The sequence below is a fragment of the Spermophilus citellus genome, assembly GCF_964194105.1.
Source record: "Spermophilus citellus genome assembly, chromosome: 16".
NCBI classification, from domain to species: Eukaryota; Metazoa; Chordata; class Mammalia; order Rodentia; family Sciuridae; genus Spermophilus; species Spermophilus citellus.
The window spans coordinates 66,260,997-66,281,089 of NC_138196.1; the positions used below are offsets into that span (position 1 = coordinate 66,260,997).

General features: G+C 36.3%; 1 protein-coding gene across 1 annotated transcript in view; it reads left to right on the top strand.

The window, feature by feature from the left end:
• Positions 1-332: 332 nt before the first annotated feature.
• The window catches only part of LOC308635169 (putative ATP-dependent RNA helicase DDX60), an 88,900-nt gene continuing 69,139 nt past the window's right edge, over positions 333-20,093 (top strand). Inside the window, exons 1-9 of the mRNA XM_081269441.1 lie at positions 333-515; positions 947-997; positions 6,456-6,565; positions 6,717-6,777; positions 7,218-7,407; positions 8,552-8,893; positions 10,519-10,635; positions 13,390-13,533; positions 15,551-15,709. Of these exons, the coding sequence (XP_081125567.1) occupies positions 6,562-6,565; positions 6,717-6,777; positions 7,218-7,407; positions 8,552-8,893; positions 10,519-10,635; positions 13,390-13,533; positions 15,551-15,709 (1,017 nt within the window). The 5' untranslated portion in view covers positions 333-515; positions 947-997; positions 6,456-6,561. The remainder of the gene's footprint in view (positions 516-946; positions 998-6,455; positions 6,566-6,716; positions 6,778-7,217; positions 7,408-8,551; positions 8,894-10,518; positions 10,636-13,389; positions 13,534-15,550; positions 15,710-20,093) is intronic.

Here is a 20,093-nt window from a genome sequence, read left to right on the forward strand (position 1 = left end):
ACATCTCACCTGGCATTTCAGATTCCACCATGTTATAGTCTAAGTCAACCACCTCTTTGATTTTGTCGCATTGAGATGTCCCCAGATTTCTCCGCTTCAGTTTCCTCTATATTTATGCCTCAATTCCAATGTCCTTTAATAATACCTTTGCTTTTTTCTATCTTAAATTCAGATCGAAGAGAACGATACTAAAAGCCATTTTTTTTTTTTTTCCAAATCAGCATCAGCCAGTTCTTGAGGAAAGGAAACTGAAACTAAGTGAGGCTGAGGGGAGAAAGGAAACTGAAACCTGTGTCCTAGGAATAAAGACAGGCTGCGGTGCAGAGGTGCGCCCAGTCCGACATAGAGGTTCAGCGGCGCCAGGTCTTGAAGTTCCCACTGGAGCTCCGCGCGCCGGGTGCTCTCTCCTCCACTTTCCCTCGGTTAGGCGTGCAGTTCAGTTGCTCTGTGGACGCTACATGTTCCGGACCCGGGATTCCGGTCCCGAGTCTAGGGTCCGGGGCTTCCTGTCCGAGGTGAGGAGAGAGAGGTGCTTCAGCGCCAGCTAGGAGATGGGGAGTGTCAAAGTGAAGGATGTCCCCAGGGAAGGGCTGGAGCCGAGCTGTTCCGCGGAGGGTCGAGGTCTCTTCCACTTCTGAATGGATTGGTCGGGATAGTGGCTCCGGAGTTGCAGAAGTAGGACACCCGCTGGACTTGCAGAGGCTGCATTGCACTGACTGCTGGGTCCCAGAGGCCGGGCATGGGGAGAGGCAGAGGGAAGGGTTGGGATAGTGGAGGTGAGCGCGGAGGTTTGGAGAGGTGAGCGCGGAGGTTTGGAGAGGGAAGCGAGTACACGCATTTGAGGGGCCCTCTTCAAGGGGAATCTGGGCTCTTGAGGTACAACTAAGGGAAGTCCAATGTGATGACCTTGGGTATTGACAGCAGCAAGTATGTTTCCTCCACGCAGAACCCAGGGCCTGCTCCAGGCTTTCAGAATCTCAACCTGCACTTTAATAAGGTATCCTAAATGATGCCTATGCACCCTTAAATTTCAGTGGCGTGAGACAATTTATGGCTTACCTCTTACCTCTTAAGGGTTAAAGGTGTTCATGTACTGCTGGGCATGGTCCCAGCATCTCTGTTGGCTGAGGTAGACAAGAGGATCGCCATGTTTGAGGTCGTCCTGGGCAATTTAGTGAGACCCTATGTTAAAAAAAAAAAAAAAAAAAGGAAGGACTGGGGATGTACTTTAGTGATAAGGCACCCCAGGTTCAATCCCTTTAGGAGCCAAGAGTCAGGCATTACTTTTCTATTGTTCCATAATGAATTACCACATTTAGTGCCTTAAAACAATAAGAATTAATTGTTTCTATGGATCTGAAGTCCAGGCAAAAGTCAATGGAGTCCTCTTGCTCAGTATCTCAGGGGAACTCAAGGGCTGTCCTCTCCTCCCAGGCCCTGGGTTATTAACATAATTTTGTTGTTTCCTTGCTGGCAGTTGGTTGGGCTTACTTTGAACCTTTAGCTCCCACCTCAGGTCCCTGCCACTTGGCCCTCACCAAGCCTGCAAGAGACTTTCTCCCTTGTCTGCCACCAAAGGGTCTATTACATAATGTAACCTAGTCATGGGAGAAGCTGTTCCATTAAGTTCACAGGCCTACCACTCTCCAGGGGAGGAGATTATACAAGGCTTGTATGCTAAGGCGGTGGACCCCTGGAGACCATCTACACGTTCTGCCAGCCACCTTGGATCTGCTGCCAGGGCCGGGTTTCTATCAGGCACTTCACCATTTTGCTCTAATACATGACCCACAGTTTCCTACTCTTCCCTTCTTCTTCCATTCTCTTGCCTTCCACTCCCATTTCTTCCTCTTTCCTGCTTCCTTTGTAAGATTTTTTTGAATCAGAATTCGAATATGATTCTGACAATACTGTAATTAGATGATATACTTTTATCGTTTCTTTAATTTCCTTATAATTTATTTGTTTAGATGTGTGTCCTGTAGAGATTTCCCCAGTCCTTTTGATGTCACTTAACATGGTTCTCTGTCCTCTAAATGTCTTGTAAATTCGTAGTCACTGCTATAGACTTGATCAGATTCAGGTTTGATTGGGGTGGGGGTATTGGGCCAGAGTTTTTCAGGGATGTTGAAGACCCTTTTATTTTTGTCCTACTTTCACCTAAAAATACTAAGACCTGTTACTGCACTAGAAGCTGTAAAATGGTGAGATTCTACAGTTCCTCTTCTGTTTATTAGCTGGATTACCTCTCCCTGTGCTACTGCTTAGTAATCCAATGGTACAGTACTTATAAGAAAGGCAGAACTTCTTGATTCTAGAACTCATTTTTTTTTCACATATTAGCCTTAATTTCTATCTCTGGACTTCCTGTTGTGAAAGATGAGGAACTTAGCATGCATTCTTCTATTCTTCTTTTTCCTAGACCTCTGATTCATTTTATTATTATTATTATTATTATTATTATTATTATTATATCATAAAGGTTTATTATGTTTTCCAGACTTTGTACTGTGAATCCAATTCTTGCAATTTGTTTCTATGTTGAGTCAGAAGTGGAAAACCAATAAAGAGACAGTTACAAAATTATGTTTATGAACACATTATTCACTGTCAAAACAGTCTATATATCTGGCTAGGAAATGCAGTTCTCGATTATTGAGACTACTATTTGAAATAGACCATGACAATTGAAATAGACTGAATTCAAAGTATTGTGGACTCCCTTTGCTTTATAGCTTAATTAATTTCTGTTTTACTGTTTCTTGATTATCCTCATGTCCCTCCCATTTTCTGTACTTCCTTTACATAAAATTATCATTAAGTTATATGGTTGGTGAAACTTCTGACTTAAAGTCTAGTTAATGTCATTTTTCCTTTTCAATGAATTGAATCACGATTTGGATGAAGAATTCTAGCTTCAAATTATTCCCCCATTAGAAATTTGAAAACATTGTTTTCTTTTATCAAAATATCCAGCATACTGCTTATTTTAATTTGTTCTAACTGTATGTCAGGCACTTATGGTAAGTCATTTGTATACATTAGTTCATACATTTAAATAACTTGAAAACAATCAGAGGGAAATAATATTATTGTCATTTTACAGATGATTAAATGCAAAGAAAATAAATAACTAGTCTAAATAATAGAACTATAGAGTGTGCTTGAGAACTACGATTAAAACTCAGGTCATCTGTCAATAGGATTCATGAGTTTATTCACTTCACCTATGTTTTAGAATCCATTTCTTCTCAGCTCTCTGTTTCTCTATTTTTAGAGCTCTGTAAATCTAAAGTGTAGTTTTCTTTTTTATCATTATTTCTGCTCAACACTTGGAGGAACTTTTCAACCTAAATGCCTTTTTTTATTTTATTACAGTCTAATAATATTATATTGCTTTGTAAATATTGATTAATTTTTCTGTCCACCTGTTTTAGAATCCTTTTTTTTTCCTTTGTCTTTTTTTTCTGGAATTACCATTCTATGCCCTTAGAACTTTTTCATCTATCATCTGTATTCCTTAGTATTTTTTCAATTATTTTTATATCTCCTTGTCTTTTGTTTCTCTCCTCTAAGAAACTTCCTGGACTTTAATCCCCAGATCACAAACTTGAGATTCCAGCAGGTTCATTTTATTGTTCTGAACATTAATATTTTTGAAATTATGTTTTTAATTTTTATAAGCACTTGCTCTGTTTCTCTTTGTGATAATATTTTATTTGATAATATCATTTTGATTCTTTGACAATACTACTTAGAAATTTTCAAAGCTCTATTCTGTTTCTTAATCACATTAGTCATCTGTTTTCTTATTTTCTTTTTGCCTCTGGTGTTTGGGGATTCTAATGTGTGTGTGTGTGTGTGTGTGTGTGTGTGTGTGTGTTCATTCAGCTATTTTTCTATAGTATGCCTCTTCCTGAAATGAGGGAGAAGTGTGGATAAGAACCATGAATTCTGTACAAATGTTAAAGCATGTATGTGTTTAGTATAGAGTTTAATACAGAAGCGTTCTGATAGGGTATGTGAGAGGAGTGTAGGCAGGCAGGCTGTGGAATCCCTTGGAATCCCTTAATTGTCAAAGTAAAGAGAGTTTTATTCTGCCACCATGGTTACTGTTAAAAAAAAAAAATAGAGCTGTGTCCAGAAGATACCCACATCTCATTAGAAATTATGATTATTTTTATAGAAAACTATGCTGGTCTTTTCAATTTATGTGGGTTATTTCTTCAAATATTTTCTGAGTTGTCAGAACAAAAATACTCAATTTGTTTGGGGTGAACTATTTAATATATAAAACAATTAGGTCATTATTTTGTCCTAGCAGTTCCATTAAAAAAAAAAGTTCTGGAGCCACTAAGGATGCTGAGAATGTCTGGAAACTTATAAATTAGCTTATTACATCTTGCAGAATCAGACACTATCCCTTCTGATGCTCTCTTTTCTTCTCTGACATCCTCAGAGTTAATTTTCTTTTGCTTGTTCAGGTCTGACTGACTTGTCTTTTTCCTTTTGAGCTGCGTAAGACTTGGAGAATTGAAGGAAGACAGCACAGCTATGTGAAGTTAGCAAGTTTTCAGGAAAATGTCTGAAGTCCTTGCCTAGGCACAGGACCCTTAATAGTCTGATCTGTGCCTGACTTTCCAACCTCACCTCCAGTTGGTGCTTTGCCTTGTAGAGTGACCTGCAGAGTCTCAATCTTGTTATGCAGCTCCACATTTCTGTGTATTAGACCGGTGATGATTTGCTACCTGCAACATCTTTGCTTCCATAAAATTCTTCATCTGTCCATCATACTGCATTGTTTGATTTCATTCTCCTTAACCCCCACCAGGGTGTGAGGATCACTCTCCATACCCACTTGGCTGTGTTGCAGCGAGTACAATGCCTGGCAAAGAGTAGATAATCTGTCACTCACTGAAAAAGATGGTAACTTGGTGAGCAGGCGACCGTGTTTATATTTCTGTTTCCATTAAGTGTTTCCTCAATGTCCCAGCCCACAGTATTTTCTTTTTTCTTCAAACTGTTTTAATTTTAAAATCCTATACCTTCTTTCTTTTTGATTTTTTAAATATTATTTTAGTTTATCAGAGTGCATCACCACTGTATGTTCTTCTTCATTCATGTTGTGAAAAAGAAATCTACATCTACGCATTCATCTGTCAATCATCTCTCTGTATTTAATGTTAACAGCCTTAACACACTGTGTGGCACATGCCTATTTTGTTTCCATGACAAGATGGGTAAGTGCATTTTCTTCTGCCTCTTTCGTAGTTCTTTCTGTTATCTTCTTAGACTCTTCCACCTCTCTTCTGCTGATTATTAAATATTAGTAATCCTCAAAATTGGATTTTTGCTTCCTTCTTTTGTTCCATAAGGATATCTCCTGCTGTTCAAGCAAACTAATCTATGCCAGTGGCTCCCTTACCATTCATGACTCAATTATTCAGAGCTAGCTCAGACCTTGAAATTTGACTTCTAGACCTATATATTTAATCACTTACATGACATGGCCTCTTGTAAGTCTTGAAAGTCTGCAATATCAGGTTGTCCACAAATTAACTCATAATTGTTGCTTTAAGGTTACAAGGTTTCATTACGGGGTTTCCAGATGAGGAAACGACCTATCATGCATTTCATCACATGAGCTAGAATCCTGATTCATCCTTGATGGTCCCCTTTTCCTCTTCTTCATCCATTACCAAATTATGTCAAACTCACCTTCTAAATTACCTTCGAAGAAATCCACATCTTTCCAGCTTTACTAACACAAACCCCCATCAAACTATCATCATTATTGCCCTGAAGAGTAGCTTTCTCTCTTCTCTACTAACAAGAATGTTATACTCTTCTTATCTGTTCCCTGTACTGTCACCAAAGTCATCTTTGCAAAATGCAGTCATTATAATGCCACCTGCTTAAAATATATCAGTGGCTAAACTTGTATTCTAGGATGGAGAGAAAATCCTGTATATGCCCTCGAAGGCCCTGCATGCCCTTCTATATGTCCAGATCTGTCTAGCCCAGCGGGCCCTTCTTCACCTTCTCCACTCCATTTCCATTGGCAACTCCAAGAGCAGCTCCATCTGTGTACCTTCATACTACAGAGTTTTTATACGTGGTGTTTTAGTGCTCCCTCCGCTTGGAATGCTACGTTCTCCTTCTTTGTTCAGTGAGTTCTTGTTTAATCCTTTGGGAACCATCTTCAGCATTACTTCTTTAGGGAAGCTTGCTCAGACCTCTTTGTTACTTTTGAGATTTTTTCCATCGTTTATAAGATTATGTGATTAATAACTATCATTCCTGATAGTTTTTAAGCTCCTGGAGAACTAACTGCACGTTGACTTGGTTCATTCTGGTATTTCCATCCACTAGTATTTTGCCTGACACATAATAGTCATTCAGAACCTATTTGTTGATAGAATAAAAATGTTCTTATGTTTCTTCTTTCTTTGCAGGTCCGCCATTTTCATTAATAATTACCTTTTAAAGGAACAAGAGGAAAGGCATTTGGTATATATTTAATATTTGCCAGTTCAGATTGGAGACAGGGCAGCAATCAGAATGGGTAATTTTTAACTTAAAATATTTATAGAATTATAAAATATAAGCTATGCAGATTTAGCGGAATTAAAGTAACTGTATCACAGTTTCTAATTTCTCAAAAACCGACTTATAAAGTTTGGACTGAAAATAATCCACTGTCTTTGTCTTTATAGATTACACTATGTTTTCAGAGATAATATCACAGTTCATTTTGCAACAAATGCCAAAAGCTGAGTGAGTATTTTTGTAATTATATAGAGCTGTGAAATCATATATTCCCTGTTTCTTATACATCTATTTGGCCTTATTCTTTAAAAAAAAATATTTAGTTTTTAATTTTTTTTAAGTGGACACAATATCTTTATTTTACATTTATGTGGTGCTGAGGATTGAACCCAGTGCCTCATGTATGCTAGGTGAGCATTCTACCACTGAGCCACAACCCTAGCCATATTCAGCTTATTCTGACCTATCTATCTATATGTATCTCAATATATACATAGTTACATATGTATGTAATGTAGATGCATTATAATACATCAATAGACAGCTGTATAGCTACATATATTCAGCTAATTCAGTTATGAATATTCAATAATAATGCCACCCAGTTTGAGTCATTATTTAATTTATATGTGATTTCTGTTTTAATTCTGTGTTTTTTTTCATTTTAGCTATTCCAGTTTATTCAATGATTTTGTTGAATCTGAATTTTTTCTGATTGATGGAGATTCATTACTTATCACATGTATATGTGACAAATCATTAAAGCCAGGACAGAATCTCCATTTTGTGTACCTGGTGGAACGCTATCTCATGGATCTTAATAGTAAAGGAGGGCAATTTTCCATAGTTTTCTTCAAGGTAATTTGACAATTGAGTTCTTTTCTATGATTTGAGTTTCCAATCCAAAATTGTTTAAATTATTTTGTACTTTTTTCTTTTATAACCAAGTAAATGTATTTTTAAAAGTTTAGAATATTTAAGGGGAGAAAAGAAAAAAATATTAGCCACAGTCTTAATATTCTCAAATCACAACACTTAACCTTATATTTTTTATTTTCAATTATGGAACTTTATTGTAAGGACACACACATTCATGAAGGTAGATGAGAAATCGCCTCATCAGTAGTCCATCTGATCTCTGGGTTGTAATTTGCCAGCTCTGAGAACTATTTCTGTCTTCAAAACTCAGCAGTAAGTTTATTTGAGCACAAAATAATATGTGTTTTTGCCCAGCAAAACCCACCAACTGTTCTTGGTTATTGTTTGCTCTATAGTAAGTACGTTTGAGAGAACCTTATTTAGTGATCTTTTTCTGATTAAAATATAATTAATAAAAATTTTACAATTTTGAATGTATAACCATATCACCCCTTCCTCATTCTTTTCCTAAAGGAAAGCTAACTACCCAAGGAGTTTGGTGTGAGTGTGTTCATTTCACAACCCACATTATTGTTATATTTTTGAACATTGCTGGTTGCCTACTAGCAATATTTTGAATGAAGAGCTAGGGTTCTGGATTAATGTATACAATTTAGTTGGCTATGCAAATTTTGGTCTTTTGAGAGAAACTTTTGCTCCCTAAGGGAGGTCATAATGGGTTAAAACAGTCCTCTAGAGCAATGTGATCCATCTCAGTTCTCCACTCCAGATAATTTCTATCTATCACTGCTTTTTATATAATTTCTCTTGTCTCTTTTGCATTGAGATTGGAGAGGAAAAGATTTAGATAATGCAAAGAAAGACTGAGGTAAACCCTGAATAAACTCTGAGTATTATTGTTTTGCTTTGCAGGGGAAACATTTTTTAAATATGAATTGTAATTTATGGTGTATCAGTATGAAGGGCAGTCAAAGTTTTAGGGTTTATTTTCAAGATTATATGACAGAACAAAACAGTTGGACTTGATTCCTGTAATGTCGTTAATGGTATGTCTTCACCAACAAAAGTAGAAAAACACTACATGATCATTTCAAAATAATATACTTCATCACCTTCTCCACAGGATGCTGAGTACGCATATTTCAACTTCCCTGAACTTCTTTCTTTGAGGACCGCTTTAATTCTTCATCTTCAGAAAAATACCACCGTCAATGTTTGCACTAACATTTCTGGATGCTTATCAAATGAGTGGAAAATTTTTTTGGAAGAGAATTGCCCATATTTTCTGGTAGTCGCAGATGAAGGCCTGAACCATCTGCAAACAGATCTTTTCAACCTTCTCATCATTCAGTCCTGGTCCATGGAGGTCAACGTCGTGCTTTTCTCAGGCCAGTCATCTGATATTCTCCGACTTTATGGCTACCTTATGCCAAGCAACAATAGGAATCGGATGTTTTTTAAGGAGGTAATTTATATCAAAAAAGCAACATTTATATTAAAATTTTCTAAATTAATTGACTCAGCTTTCTTTCCACTTCCTACTTGGGAATTATCATGGACTTAACAGAGAAGTATAGAAAACTAATAATAATGATCATTATCATAGTAATAAATAGTATTAATACATATTGTTATTCAATAGTGCTTGGCTCTTCTCATGAATGATTTTTATTTAACTTGTGAAACAGTCCCCTAAGGTAGTTAGTTGGTAGTATCATCTATATTTTATAGATGAGTAAATAGATACTTGAATAAGTAATCTGTTCATTATTAACACTGAAAGAGTAAGAGAACAGAGTTGAAAGGACACAGTATGACTCCAGCTCCAATGTCCTTAACTACTGTGAGACATACTGACTCCAGTTTAATAAAGATAGAAAAGTTCTGTCTTTATTGCTGAGATATACTATTAAAATGATAGTTAATATGATGACCTCAATAAGAACACAATAGAGTGAGCTAATAAGAAAAAAAAGGAACTGAGATAAGTTTGTTACTTCATTGAAATTCTCAGAGTAAAAAATGTGTAGTGACTTTATAAATAAATCTTGTTTCTATTTATTTTTCACTACTTGTAGTAAATTCTGAATATGAAGTTCATTCTACAGTTCATCACAATAATTATTGATCAATTAATTTTTTATCACTCTTTGAGAATTGTGTCAAAACCCAGGTGACTATCATAAAATGTTAAAATAGTTTATTTTGCTTCAGTTAGTATTCCTATCATCAAACTATTTCCACCTCTGGTTGCCTACTGTGAGCAGGAACAACCCTGGCATTTGTTTTTATATTGAGAGGGAGGAAGTATTGCTAATCAGTTCATTTTATTCTGTTAGAGTGATTTCTGAATCTGTTTTAAGCGTGTCCTGCAAACATTCTGGCCAATCTCTCCTTAAGGACACTTTTTTAATTAGAGGATTTTATTCATGGTAAAATGATTTATTTCCTAATTTTTTTTGGAATTTAAAGAGGTATTTAATCAATCAATTGTGGACACCTTAAATAGAATTAGAAACTCAATAAAATGCATTTTATTAATCCAATTGAGGAGCACTTGAAATATTGGTAATGGCAGTTGCAAGGATGATGGGTACCTGTGGAGAGGTTATGCTATTTGCTATTCATTTAATGCAACATGTTTTATTATGATAAAAATGTTTTAAATAGGTAGTTATGTTTGAAATTTTGTCATAATAAAGTAAATTCCATTAAATGGGCATGATGATTTTTTGGAGGGTGTTGGAAATGTTCTAAAATTAGCTTGTGATGACTGTTGCACTATTTGGTAAATTTGCTAAAAGCCTTGAATTGGACATTTAAAACAAATGAGTTTTATGTTATTTTATTTATACCTTAATGAAATTATTGAAAAATATAATCCATTATTTTCCTAGGAAAGATAAAATAGTGCTCTTTGGCAAGCTTACAAAACATTGCTGACCATCTGCAATTACGTTAGTACAGTTTCTATTTTTACTGAAAATATATTATAACATAATTATACCTTAAGTATCTGATTTTCTGTAGTTGGAAAATAATTATATATTTGATTTATGGCAATTTATCTGACTTTTCTCTGTCTTGCAGAATTTAGGGAACATTTTCAAGACTTATGAAACCCTGCTTAAACAATTGGAAAAATGCAGAGTTTTAGCCTTAGAACCTCTTTTGGGAAATTTAAAATGGGAAAAGATGATGAAAGAGGTAATGAAACTTTAAATTTTTTATTTGAACTGATTTTTAAATTATAAAAATGCTTAAAAATATGTAGATTTTTCATAATTCCTTCCCCCCCCCAATCTTTCCCTGATGCTAATTTCTTTCTTTCTTTTTCTTTTCTTTTCTTTTTTTTTTATGGTGCTGGGGATTGAACCCAGGGCCTTGTGCATGCCCTGCCCTGATGTTAATTTCTAATGTAGCCATGTGCATTAATCAAAACCAGGAAATTAACATTGGGATGCTACTGTTAACTAAGTTTCAGATCTTATTTGAATTTCACTTATTTTTGTGACTAATATACTTTTTCTGATTTAGAATTGTATATAGGATACCCCATTTACTTAACTGCTATGTCTTCCTGGTCCCTTCCACTCTGTAATCATTCTCAAACTTTCCTTGCCTTTCATGACCTTGACAGTTTTGAAGAGTATTGATGTTGTGTTTAAAATATCCTTCAGTTTGGGCTTGCCTGATGTCCTTTACTGTTTGGAATGAGGTTATGCATTTTTAGGAAGAATGGCACTGAATTAATTCTGTGCTCTTAGTGCATCATAGCAGAGCTCATGATGTTGGTGTGTCTTAATATTGGCAGATTCTTAATATTCTGCAGATATCTTAATTGTTTTCCCTCTATGTGTAATGTGTTTCTTCTCTCTTATTCTGTGTGCTAGGCATTTTCATTATAATGTGCCTTGGTGTGGATCTGTTGTGATTTTGTACATCTGGTGTCCTGTAAGCCTCTTGTATTTGGTTTTCCAATTCATTCTTCATGTTTGGAAAATTTTCTGATATTATTTCATTGAATAGTTTGGTTTGAAAGTCTGTGTCTTCCTCTATCCCAATAACTCTTAAATTTTGTCTTTTTGTGTCATATTTCTTGAATGTTCTGCTCATGGTTTCTTAACATCTTCAGTGTGATCTACATTCTTTTTGAGATTATATATTTTGTCTTCAAGTCCTGTCTTCCAAGTGGTCTAATCTGTTGGTGATGCTTTCTATTGAGCTTTTAATTTGGTTTCAAGGATTTCTGTTTTTTTTTTTTCAGAACCTCCATCTCCTAATTGAAATAATCTTTCGCTTCCTGTATTTGCTTATGTAGCTCTTTATCAAAATGATATTTTGCTTCCTGTTTTTGTTCTCTTATATCATCCTTTAATTCACAGAACATTTTAATTATGTACATCCTGAAATTTGTCATTTCTTGTGTTTTGCTGGCCACGGATCCTAATAATGTAGCCTCTTGATTTGTTTGGGGCACTTTTTCTCTTGTTTTTTTTTTTTTCTTTTTTTTTCAAGTTGTTTGTGTGTCTTTCCTTCTAGCACTGAGGATCTGCAGCATTACCCTTTTTTTATGCTTTAGGCTTATAGTGCTCCTGCAGGATTCCAATACCTCTTCTTTGAGGGGAAGAACAATGTTACCAATACAAGCAATATAAAACCTTAAACCAAATTGTTTCTATTAAAGCATTTACAGTTTTGTCATAATATACAGAAATGGTGAGTTCAATTAATTTCTACAATATTAAACAGTAGGTTTGCAAAAGGGTTTATAGTTTCTGATACAGTGTGAAAAGGGAATCTAAAGAAGATGGTTAGTAGTGGGGGAAGGGAGAGGAAATGATTTTGGGGAGACAAGTAAGTGGGAAGACAAAAGAGTATATCAAACAAACACAGATAAATATTAAGAAAAACAAAAAGTAAAAAAATAGGAAATAAAAGAATATACAACACAACTGTAATATACTATTCAGACATCCCAGTCCTTAGTATCCTAATTCATGCCAAGTACTTGGTTTCACCAATGTTGGGATGTGAGGGTGGCAGAATAGAGAGCGAGGAAAAAAAAGTCTTAAAGGAAGAAATAAGGATTGTTTTGGTTGGAGATCAGTACGTTTCCTGCTTCCCTTTTCATCCAATAGGTGGGATCATCTGTTGTGAGCTGGTATCTCACAACACATATGTAAAGGTTTCCAGGGTGGGAGGGTTGGTCTTGGGTGCAGAGCACGTGGAAGTGGGGTATGGCACCAGCTGATCCCTGAGAAGAGATTGCCTCCCAAGGATCTCCTTTGGGGACTGCTTGTGTGATGTGGGCACCTGGTCTTATCTCCTTATATCACCTATAGACCTCATAGTTCCTTGTCTCTCTCTAAAGTGTATCTCACTCACCCACTCCCTTTCTATTCCTAATCAGGGACCTTTCTCTCAGGAGGTCTTAAGGGTTGTACTCTAGGGGCTGCAAACCTGCCTTGGAGAGCTATTTTGTATTGGGCAGTCACTGTGCGGGGTTAGCAGCTGGGGACTATGGATACCTGCCCAGCTGGTGTTCTAAGCTGGGATTCGCCACAACTATAGGTAACAACGAAGGTGTCCCAAGATGGAGGCGTCTGCTTTCAGCGATGGAGTGTCAGGTTGGATTGGGGGGCCCAATCAGTGGCATTGGGCGATGTGTTCAAAGATGCAGCTCTGACCCAGTGTGGGCTCTACGGGTGTCAGCGGGGCTGTCCTGGGCCTCATTCTTTACATCTGCATTTTAATGATTTCATTGAAATTATTTTCCCACTTAAAATTTTTTTGTAGTGTTTTAATAGAAACAATTATAGTTTTACATTTATAGTTTTATAGTCCTATTTATCTGTTTTTTTTTTCTGTATGGTTTATCCTAGTAAGATCACTTATGGATAAACATATTCATTTAGAAATCTAAATGCAATCACAAGTTACATTTTGCTTCTGTGACAGGCCTGTGAGACTATATCTCTGCTGAAGCAAATCTGGCCCGAAGGATCTGACATTCGACGTGTCCTCTGTGTGACTTCATGTTCGCTGTCTTTAGGAATGTATCATTGCTTTTTAGAAAACAGAAAGAAGTCCTCCTCTGGTCAGGTAAGTGACATCCAACAGGTGTGCTTTTTTTTTTTTTTTTAGTATTTTTTAGATGTTGATGGACCTTTATTTAATTAATTTATTTATTTATATGCGGTGCTGAGAATCGAGCCCAGAGCCTCACACATTCGAGGCAAGCGTTCTACCACTGAGCCACAAGGTGTGTTTGTTTTACCTCTCCTGGTAAAACAAGGAATGAAATATGATGTTGGAATTTTGATAGGAATTGCTATGAATATGTATTGCTTTGTGTAGCATGGATATTTGCACAATATTAATTATTCTTATCTATGAACATGGACAGCTTTAATGCATTCCCCTTTGATGTTCTGTAATGTTCATCTACCATTTTCTCCATTTAATTCTCATGTTTATTCATGTTTTCCCCTTATTTATATAAGCTTCAACTAGAGGAACAGCAGTAGAACTTATATCCATAAAGAAACATCTGCTGTGTTGCTCTGTGATTTAATGTTTTACTGTACAGATATTTTACCTAGTTCACTTTTAGTCTAAATCAGTTAGTGGGAGGAAACAAGAAGGGGTGTTATCGCATGGTGGAATCCTGCTCTGCTGCCATGTTTTGGAATCTGTATTCATCATGCCAATAATCCTTACAACAGCTTTTCAAAGCAGGCATTATTATTCCTATTTCACATATGGGAACACAGACTGAGTTTCAGGTATTCCAGATAACATTCCTCAAGCCAAAGGAGTTAAATAGCCACATGGATTAAATTCAGGCTTGTCTTGCGCAAATTCCATAATACCACAGTCCTGAAAGAACATGCCTCTTGTGTTGTTTTGATGTCATACTAACTGAAGAGGTACTACGGTTCTTTAATTATTTATGGCAGGTACGGTCAACAATCTGTGGTCCAGCCTGGATTTCCTCTATATCTAAACATTCATCTCTACATATATGTACTCTTACTCTTGTATGCACACACACATCACATAGCCACATGTACACTGGCTATTTTGATATAATCTTAGTACTGGGGGGATTTTAACTAAAAATCCTTGTTAAGGAAAAAGTGAAGTTTTACCTCTATCCTCCACAATTTCAGAAAAGTACCACAATCACCATCTTTTCCTCATCATTGTTTTTATTTTGTTTTCAATCTCTCTCTCCTTTTTAGTATCAGGGATTGAACCCAGAGGCACTTAACCCCGGAGCCTCATCCCCAGCCCTTTCTTTTTTTTTTTTTTTATTTAGAGACGGGGTTTTGCTAATTTGCTTAGTGCCTCACCAAGTTGCTGCACTTGGCTTTGAACTTGCAATCTTCCTGCCTCAGCATCCTGAGCAGCTGGGATTTCAGGCATGCGCTGTAGTGCCCGGCTCAATATCTCTTTAAATATGCACTTAGTGAAACATTTCTCCATGATTCAGCTATTTGAAGTCATTCTCATAAAAAATAGTAGTAAGTCAAATTGACCTTTGTGGAACTTCCAACCATTGGACCCTATTTGGCCCTCTGGAGGTGCCCTGATGGAGTCTTACTCTTGCTTCCCTGTCAACCATGCAAACGTTTGAGGATAATAAAGACGTATTGTCCCTTGGTGTCCACTTCCTTACCCTTGTTGTCATTGGGCATGTTGAGGTGCTATGTGGTGTCCTTACCCTGGTAACTTGCAATATTACTTTTAACCTATGATGCTTTGGGCAACTAGAACAATTAAGATGTGGCTCCATCCATACAGAGTCCTGTGGGTTCTTGACTATTTTCATAGCTTGATCAGCTCATGTGAAGACCAGCTTAACTGAAAATCCTGAAAAATGTCTTACTTCAATAGCTATTAAGCTAGAGACATCCTTTTTACTTTATCTCAAATATGCATAAATGCAGTCAAGTTCATTAAGGAAAGTACTGTCTTGGCATGCAGAGTGAAGAATGCAGTAATGCTTTCATTCCTGCTCAAAAGAGTGTGGCTCCTAGCTATTGTGGTTCTGCATGTTTAGGATGCAGTTTTTGTAGGCTGCTGTTCTCTGGTTTACCATCTCTATTGTATTTAGGTGAAAGATCATTGCTTAACCCTGAAGGAGGCGAAAGATTTGTGTCGACTGCATTGTCTCAGTGTGGTGTTTCTTCTCCACTTGCCTCTTTCTCAAAGAGCACGTTCCAGATTTATCACTTCCCATTGGATTAAAGGCGCTCAGCCTTTTTTGAAAATGGTAAATATACTCTTTTATTAGTTTATTGTTTTTTTGTTTCCCCCTGTTTGGTGGATTAAAAACCACAATCATCTTTAAAACAGATTTATATGTGCACAGTATTGGCCCTTTGGGGCTTTAAAGGTTTGATTGCTTAAATCAATCACTTATATAGTTTCAACAACTACATTTGGCAGTAATAACAAAATGTCATGATATATATCCAAAGTAAAAAGTCTTTCTATCTTTCCTTCTTCAAATATCTTTCAAGATCAGGTTTTTATATCATCCACTGTAGGAGATTGTTGGTGACCAAGCGTTCTACTCTAAAAAGGAGAAGAAACCAATGTAATACTTCATTACTTTGGGGTCCATTATAGATGATATAGCTGGCTTCAGGAAAATAGAAAATAAAGACTTCAGGAAAATAGAAAGAAAAAGCAAAAGAAAACTTCCTTAGAGACCCACCACTCAGATCATTGCTGGCAATTGTTAATATTTTGGTTTATTCTTTTTGAGTTCAAATGCATGGATTTTTCTGTTGTTTTTTTACATTGGAACCACACACACATGTGCACACAAACACACACATACACACAATTTTTTCCTTATATATAAATAAAAACATATATTTTTTTTCACATCACTGGTTAGCATTATATATATACATATGTATGTTATTATACATATATATTATACATAAATTATATATATATGTATATATATATATGTGTATATATATATATATATAGTTTTAGATGGACACAATATCTTTATTTTATTTATTTTTATGTGGTGCTGAGGATCAAAGCCAGTGCCTCCCCTGTGCTAGGTAAGCACTCAACCACTGTGCTACAACCCCAGCCCCTAGTTAGCATTATTTTTTGTGTGAATACTAGTTATCTTTTAATGGTCTACTTACTCATTTCTCTATTATGTAATGTTAAAAAAGACTTTGATATTTATGCTATAAATGCTGTTATTGTATGAGCTTTTTCCTTTTAACTTGAGGTTATTCACTTTGGCTTGATACCCAAAATGAAATTAAGTAGAATAAATAATATGGACATTTTTAAGGATATTGATACATGTAGTCAATATGTTCAAGAAAAGTGTTCTATACCCAATCAATTAATTAGAAGCCAATCCACAAACATTTTCCTAGAGCATATGTATTGTGCTTATCTTGGGATAGGTTAAGAAAAAAAACTTACCTGTCCCACTCCAACTCTTTATTAGAACTACATTTTGCAAAGAAGACAGATAACGAGTTTTTAACAATTGCTATGAAGGAGGAACTGTAGGATGTTTTACAATCTGATAATATGAAGATCCAACCCAGTTTGCAAAGGATGGTTTTGCTTCAGAAGTAAAGTGAACCAAGTCCTGAAGTATGGGTAGGAGTTAGCAGGATGGGGAAATAAGGAAAACCGGATTCAGAGAGAATCAGCAGCATGTCTGATTGTCCTGAGGATGATATGATCAGGGAGTTAAGATCCAGCTCTTTTAATAGGAATAGAGAGAATGAGGGTTGAAGCAGAAGAAGCAGGTAAAAGACAAGTCAGAGGGGATCCTGTAGGGCCGGATAAGAGAGTGGCCATATCACTTGATCATAAGCACTGAGAATCAAGTGGTTGGTTTCAAGCAGATCAAGGGCACTTTTATTTTTTAAAAAAATCCCTGCCTTGCAGTGTAGACAGAGCATAGTAGAGGCAAAACAGCAGATTTGGGGACATTGTGTGTCTATTATCTTAGTCATGTAAAGATATTGATGGTGTTAGGGTCTAAGGAAGTGGCCTTTGACCATTGGTGGATCTGGTTATGTTGCTTGTGTGGAACACTGAAGAGTGATGTACACTTGAACACAGCCAGACTGAGTGGTGGGCACCCCTTTCTTACAGAAACAAGGATGGCACTTGCATAAATGCTTTGCATCAAAGACTGGCATGTGAGGTATACAGGAGATTCATGAAGGAAACTGACCATGATTAAAAATGAATTGATTTGGACTAATTTTTCTGGGTAGTGCATAGATTGCATTTATTATATTAGCACCATGTAGATATAAGGTCAGTAATTGAAGGTCAAGTATAGAAAAACACATTTATTGAATATTTCAAGTGTTTGAACACTCATAATTGTTTTAATTAAAAACTTTTTAAAGAGTTTTGGGATGCAGTAAATATTAGGTGGTGTGAACATAGCACCATGCGATTTCTGTTGATGCTTATATGAGGAAGTACATACCTGTATTCCAAATCCCATTGCAGAACTTTCCTCTATGTATTTTGATAGTCTATCAGGAGACTGTAGTCTATGGTTCATTTCTTTATTTTACAATTGAAAAATTGGGGCTGAAAGAAAGTGACCCACAAGCACAAGTAATAAATGGCCACATTGAGATAGGACTTCTGCCCTGTCCAGCTTCGAACATATGCCCTCTGCAGTAGTGTCTGGATTTTCCATGGTCAGTCTCCCTTCTCTTCTTTCCCATACTCTATAGTCCCTGCTGTTGGAAGCATCCTGTAGCTTGAAATGTAATTTCAGGAACCCCCTGAGATTTTTACAATAAAGGATGTTTTTGAGAACTCAGGAAAAAGTAACTGGGAAAATCTGTGGGATAGCTCAGGGAGGTCTACTGTGGACCTTGGCAGTGGAGGCCACACCAGAGGCACTTCTTGTATCAAGTGAATGAGGCGAGGCCCCCTTAATTACTGTGATGCTTTTGACTGGGGAAAAACTACATGGCAATCATTCTCAAAGTGTGGTTCCTGAACAATAGTGTCAGCAGCACATGGAAACTTCTTAGAAGTGCAGATTCTTAGGCCTCCCCTGAGACCTACTGAGTCAGATGCCCAGCAATGTGTGTTTTATTTAACAACCCTTCCAGATGAGGCTCAGGCTAACTTTTGAGAACCATGGTTCTATGGCTGTGTGCAGCTTTTTTGGTGGTTTATTTGTAGATATAACTAAACTATAGGTAAAAGGTTCCTGCTTCCCTTGATATTTTTAACTTCATCGTGACCTTTGGGCAGCCTCCTTGACTTATGTGGTTAGAACCAGGCTGTGTTGTACATTTAAAAAAAATATCAGAGCGGTTGTACCAATTCTCAGCCTCACCAGCAATGTATTGAGTGTGCCCTTTTTGCCATATTCTCGCCAACATTTATTATTACTTATATTCTTGATAATTGCATTCTGGCTGAAGTAAGATGGAATCTCAGTGTAGTTTTAATTTGCACTTCTCTATTGAGATTCCTCAGCAAACGTGGAATGGAACCACTATTTGACCCAGTTATCTTGGTCCAGAGTATATACCCAAAAGACTTAAAATCAGCATATTACAGTGATGTAGCCACATCAATGTTTATAGCAGCTCAATTCATGATAGCGAAGTTATGGAACCTAGGTGCTCTTCATCAGGTGAATGGATAAAGAAAACATGGCATATATACACAATAGAATGTTACTCAGCCATAAAAAGAATGACTTTATGATATTTGCTAGCAAATGGATAAATCTGGAGACTATCATGCTAAGCCAAGTAAGCCATTTCCAAAAAAACAAAGGCCAAATGTTTTCTGTGATATGTGGAAGCTAACCCACAATAAGGCAGGGGTTGAGGGTGAGGGGAAGAATGGAAGTTCAGTAGATTGGACAATAGGGAACGGGGAAGGATAGGGAGGATAGGAAAAGAAAAGACAGTAGAATGAATCTGACATAATTTGTCCATGTACATATAAGAAAACAACACAGTGAATCCCACCGTCATACATCCAGAAGACTGGGACTCTCAATAGAATAAGATATATTTCATGCTTGTAATTATATCAAAATCTAGTCTGCAGTCATGTATAACAAGAACCAATAAATAAATTATAAAATAAATATCAGATTTCATAAAATTAGTGTGAAAAACATGCAAACTGTTGGTTAATATTTTCAACATTAATTGCATACTAACATGATAATATTTTAAATCTATGTGTTAAATCAAATAAATTACTATAATTTATTTCAGGTTGTTTGTAATATAATTTCTAGAAAATTTGAAGGACAACATTCCCATAATTTCATTTCTATTTTTTTTTAAAGAAACCCTTGGTGGTTTTTTTTTTTTTTTTTTTAGAGAGAGATGAGAGAGAATTTTAATATTTATTTTTTAGTTCTTGGCGGACACAACATCTTTGTTTGTATGTGGTGCTGAGGATCGAACCCGGGCCGCACGCATGCCAGGCGAGCGTGCTACCACTTGAGCCACATCCCCATCACCCCAATATTTCATTTCTATTGGACAGTACTAGGTTAAAATTCCACATCAATACAGATAAATTAATTGTTCCTGAATTGTCTCCATTTGCAACACATTTATGTTTTGTTTTTAAGGGGTGTGGGGGCAGAGAAG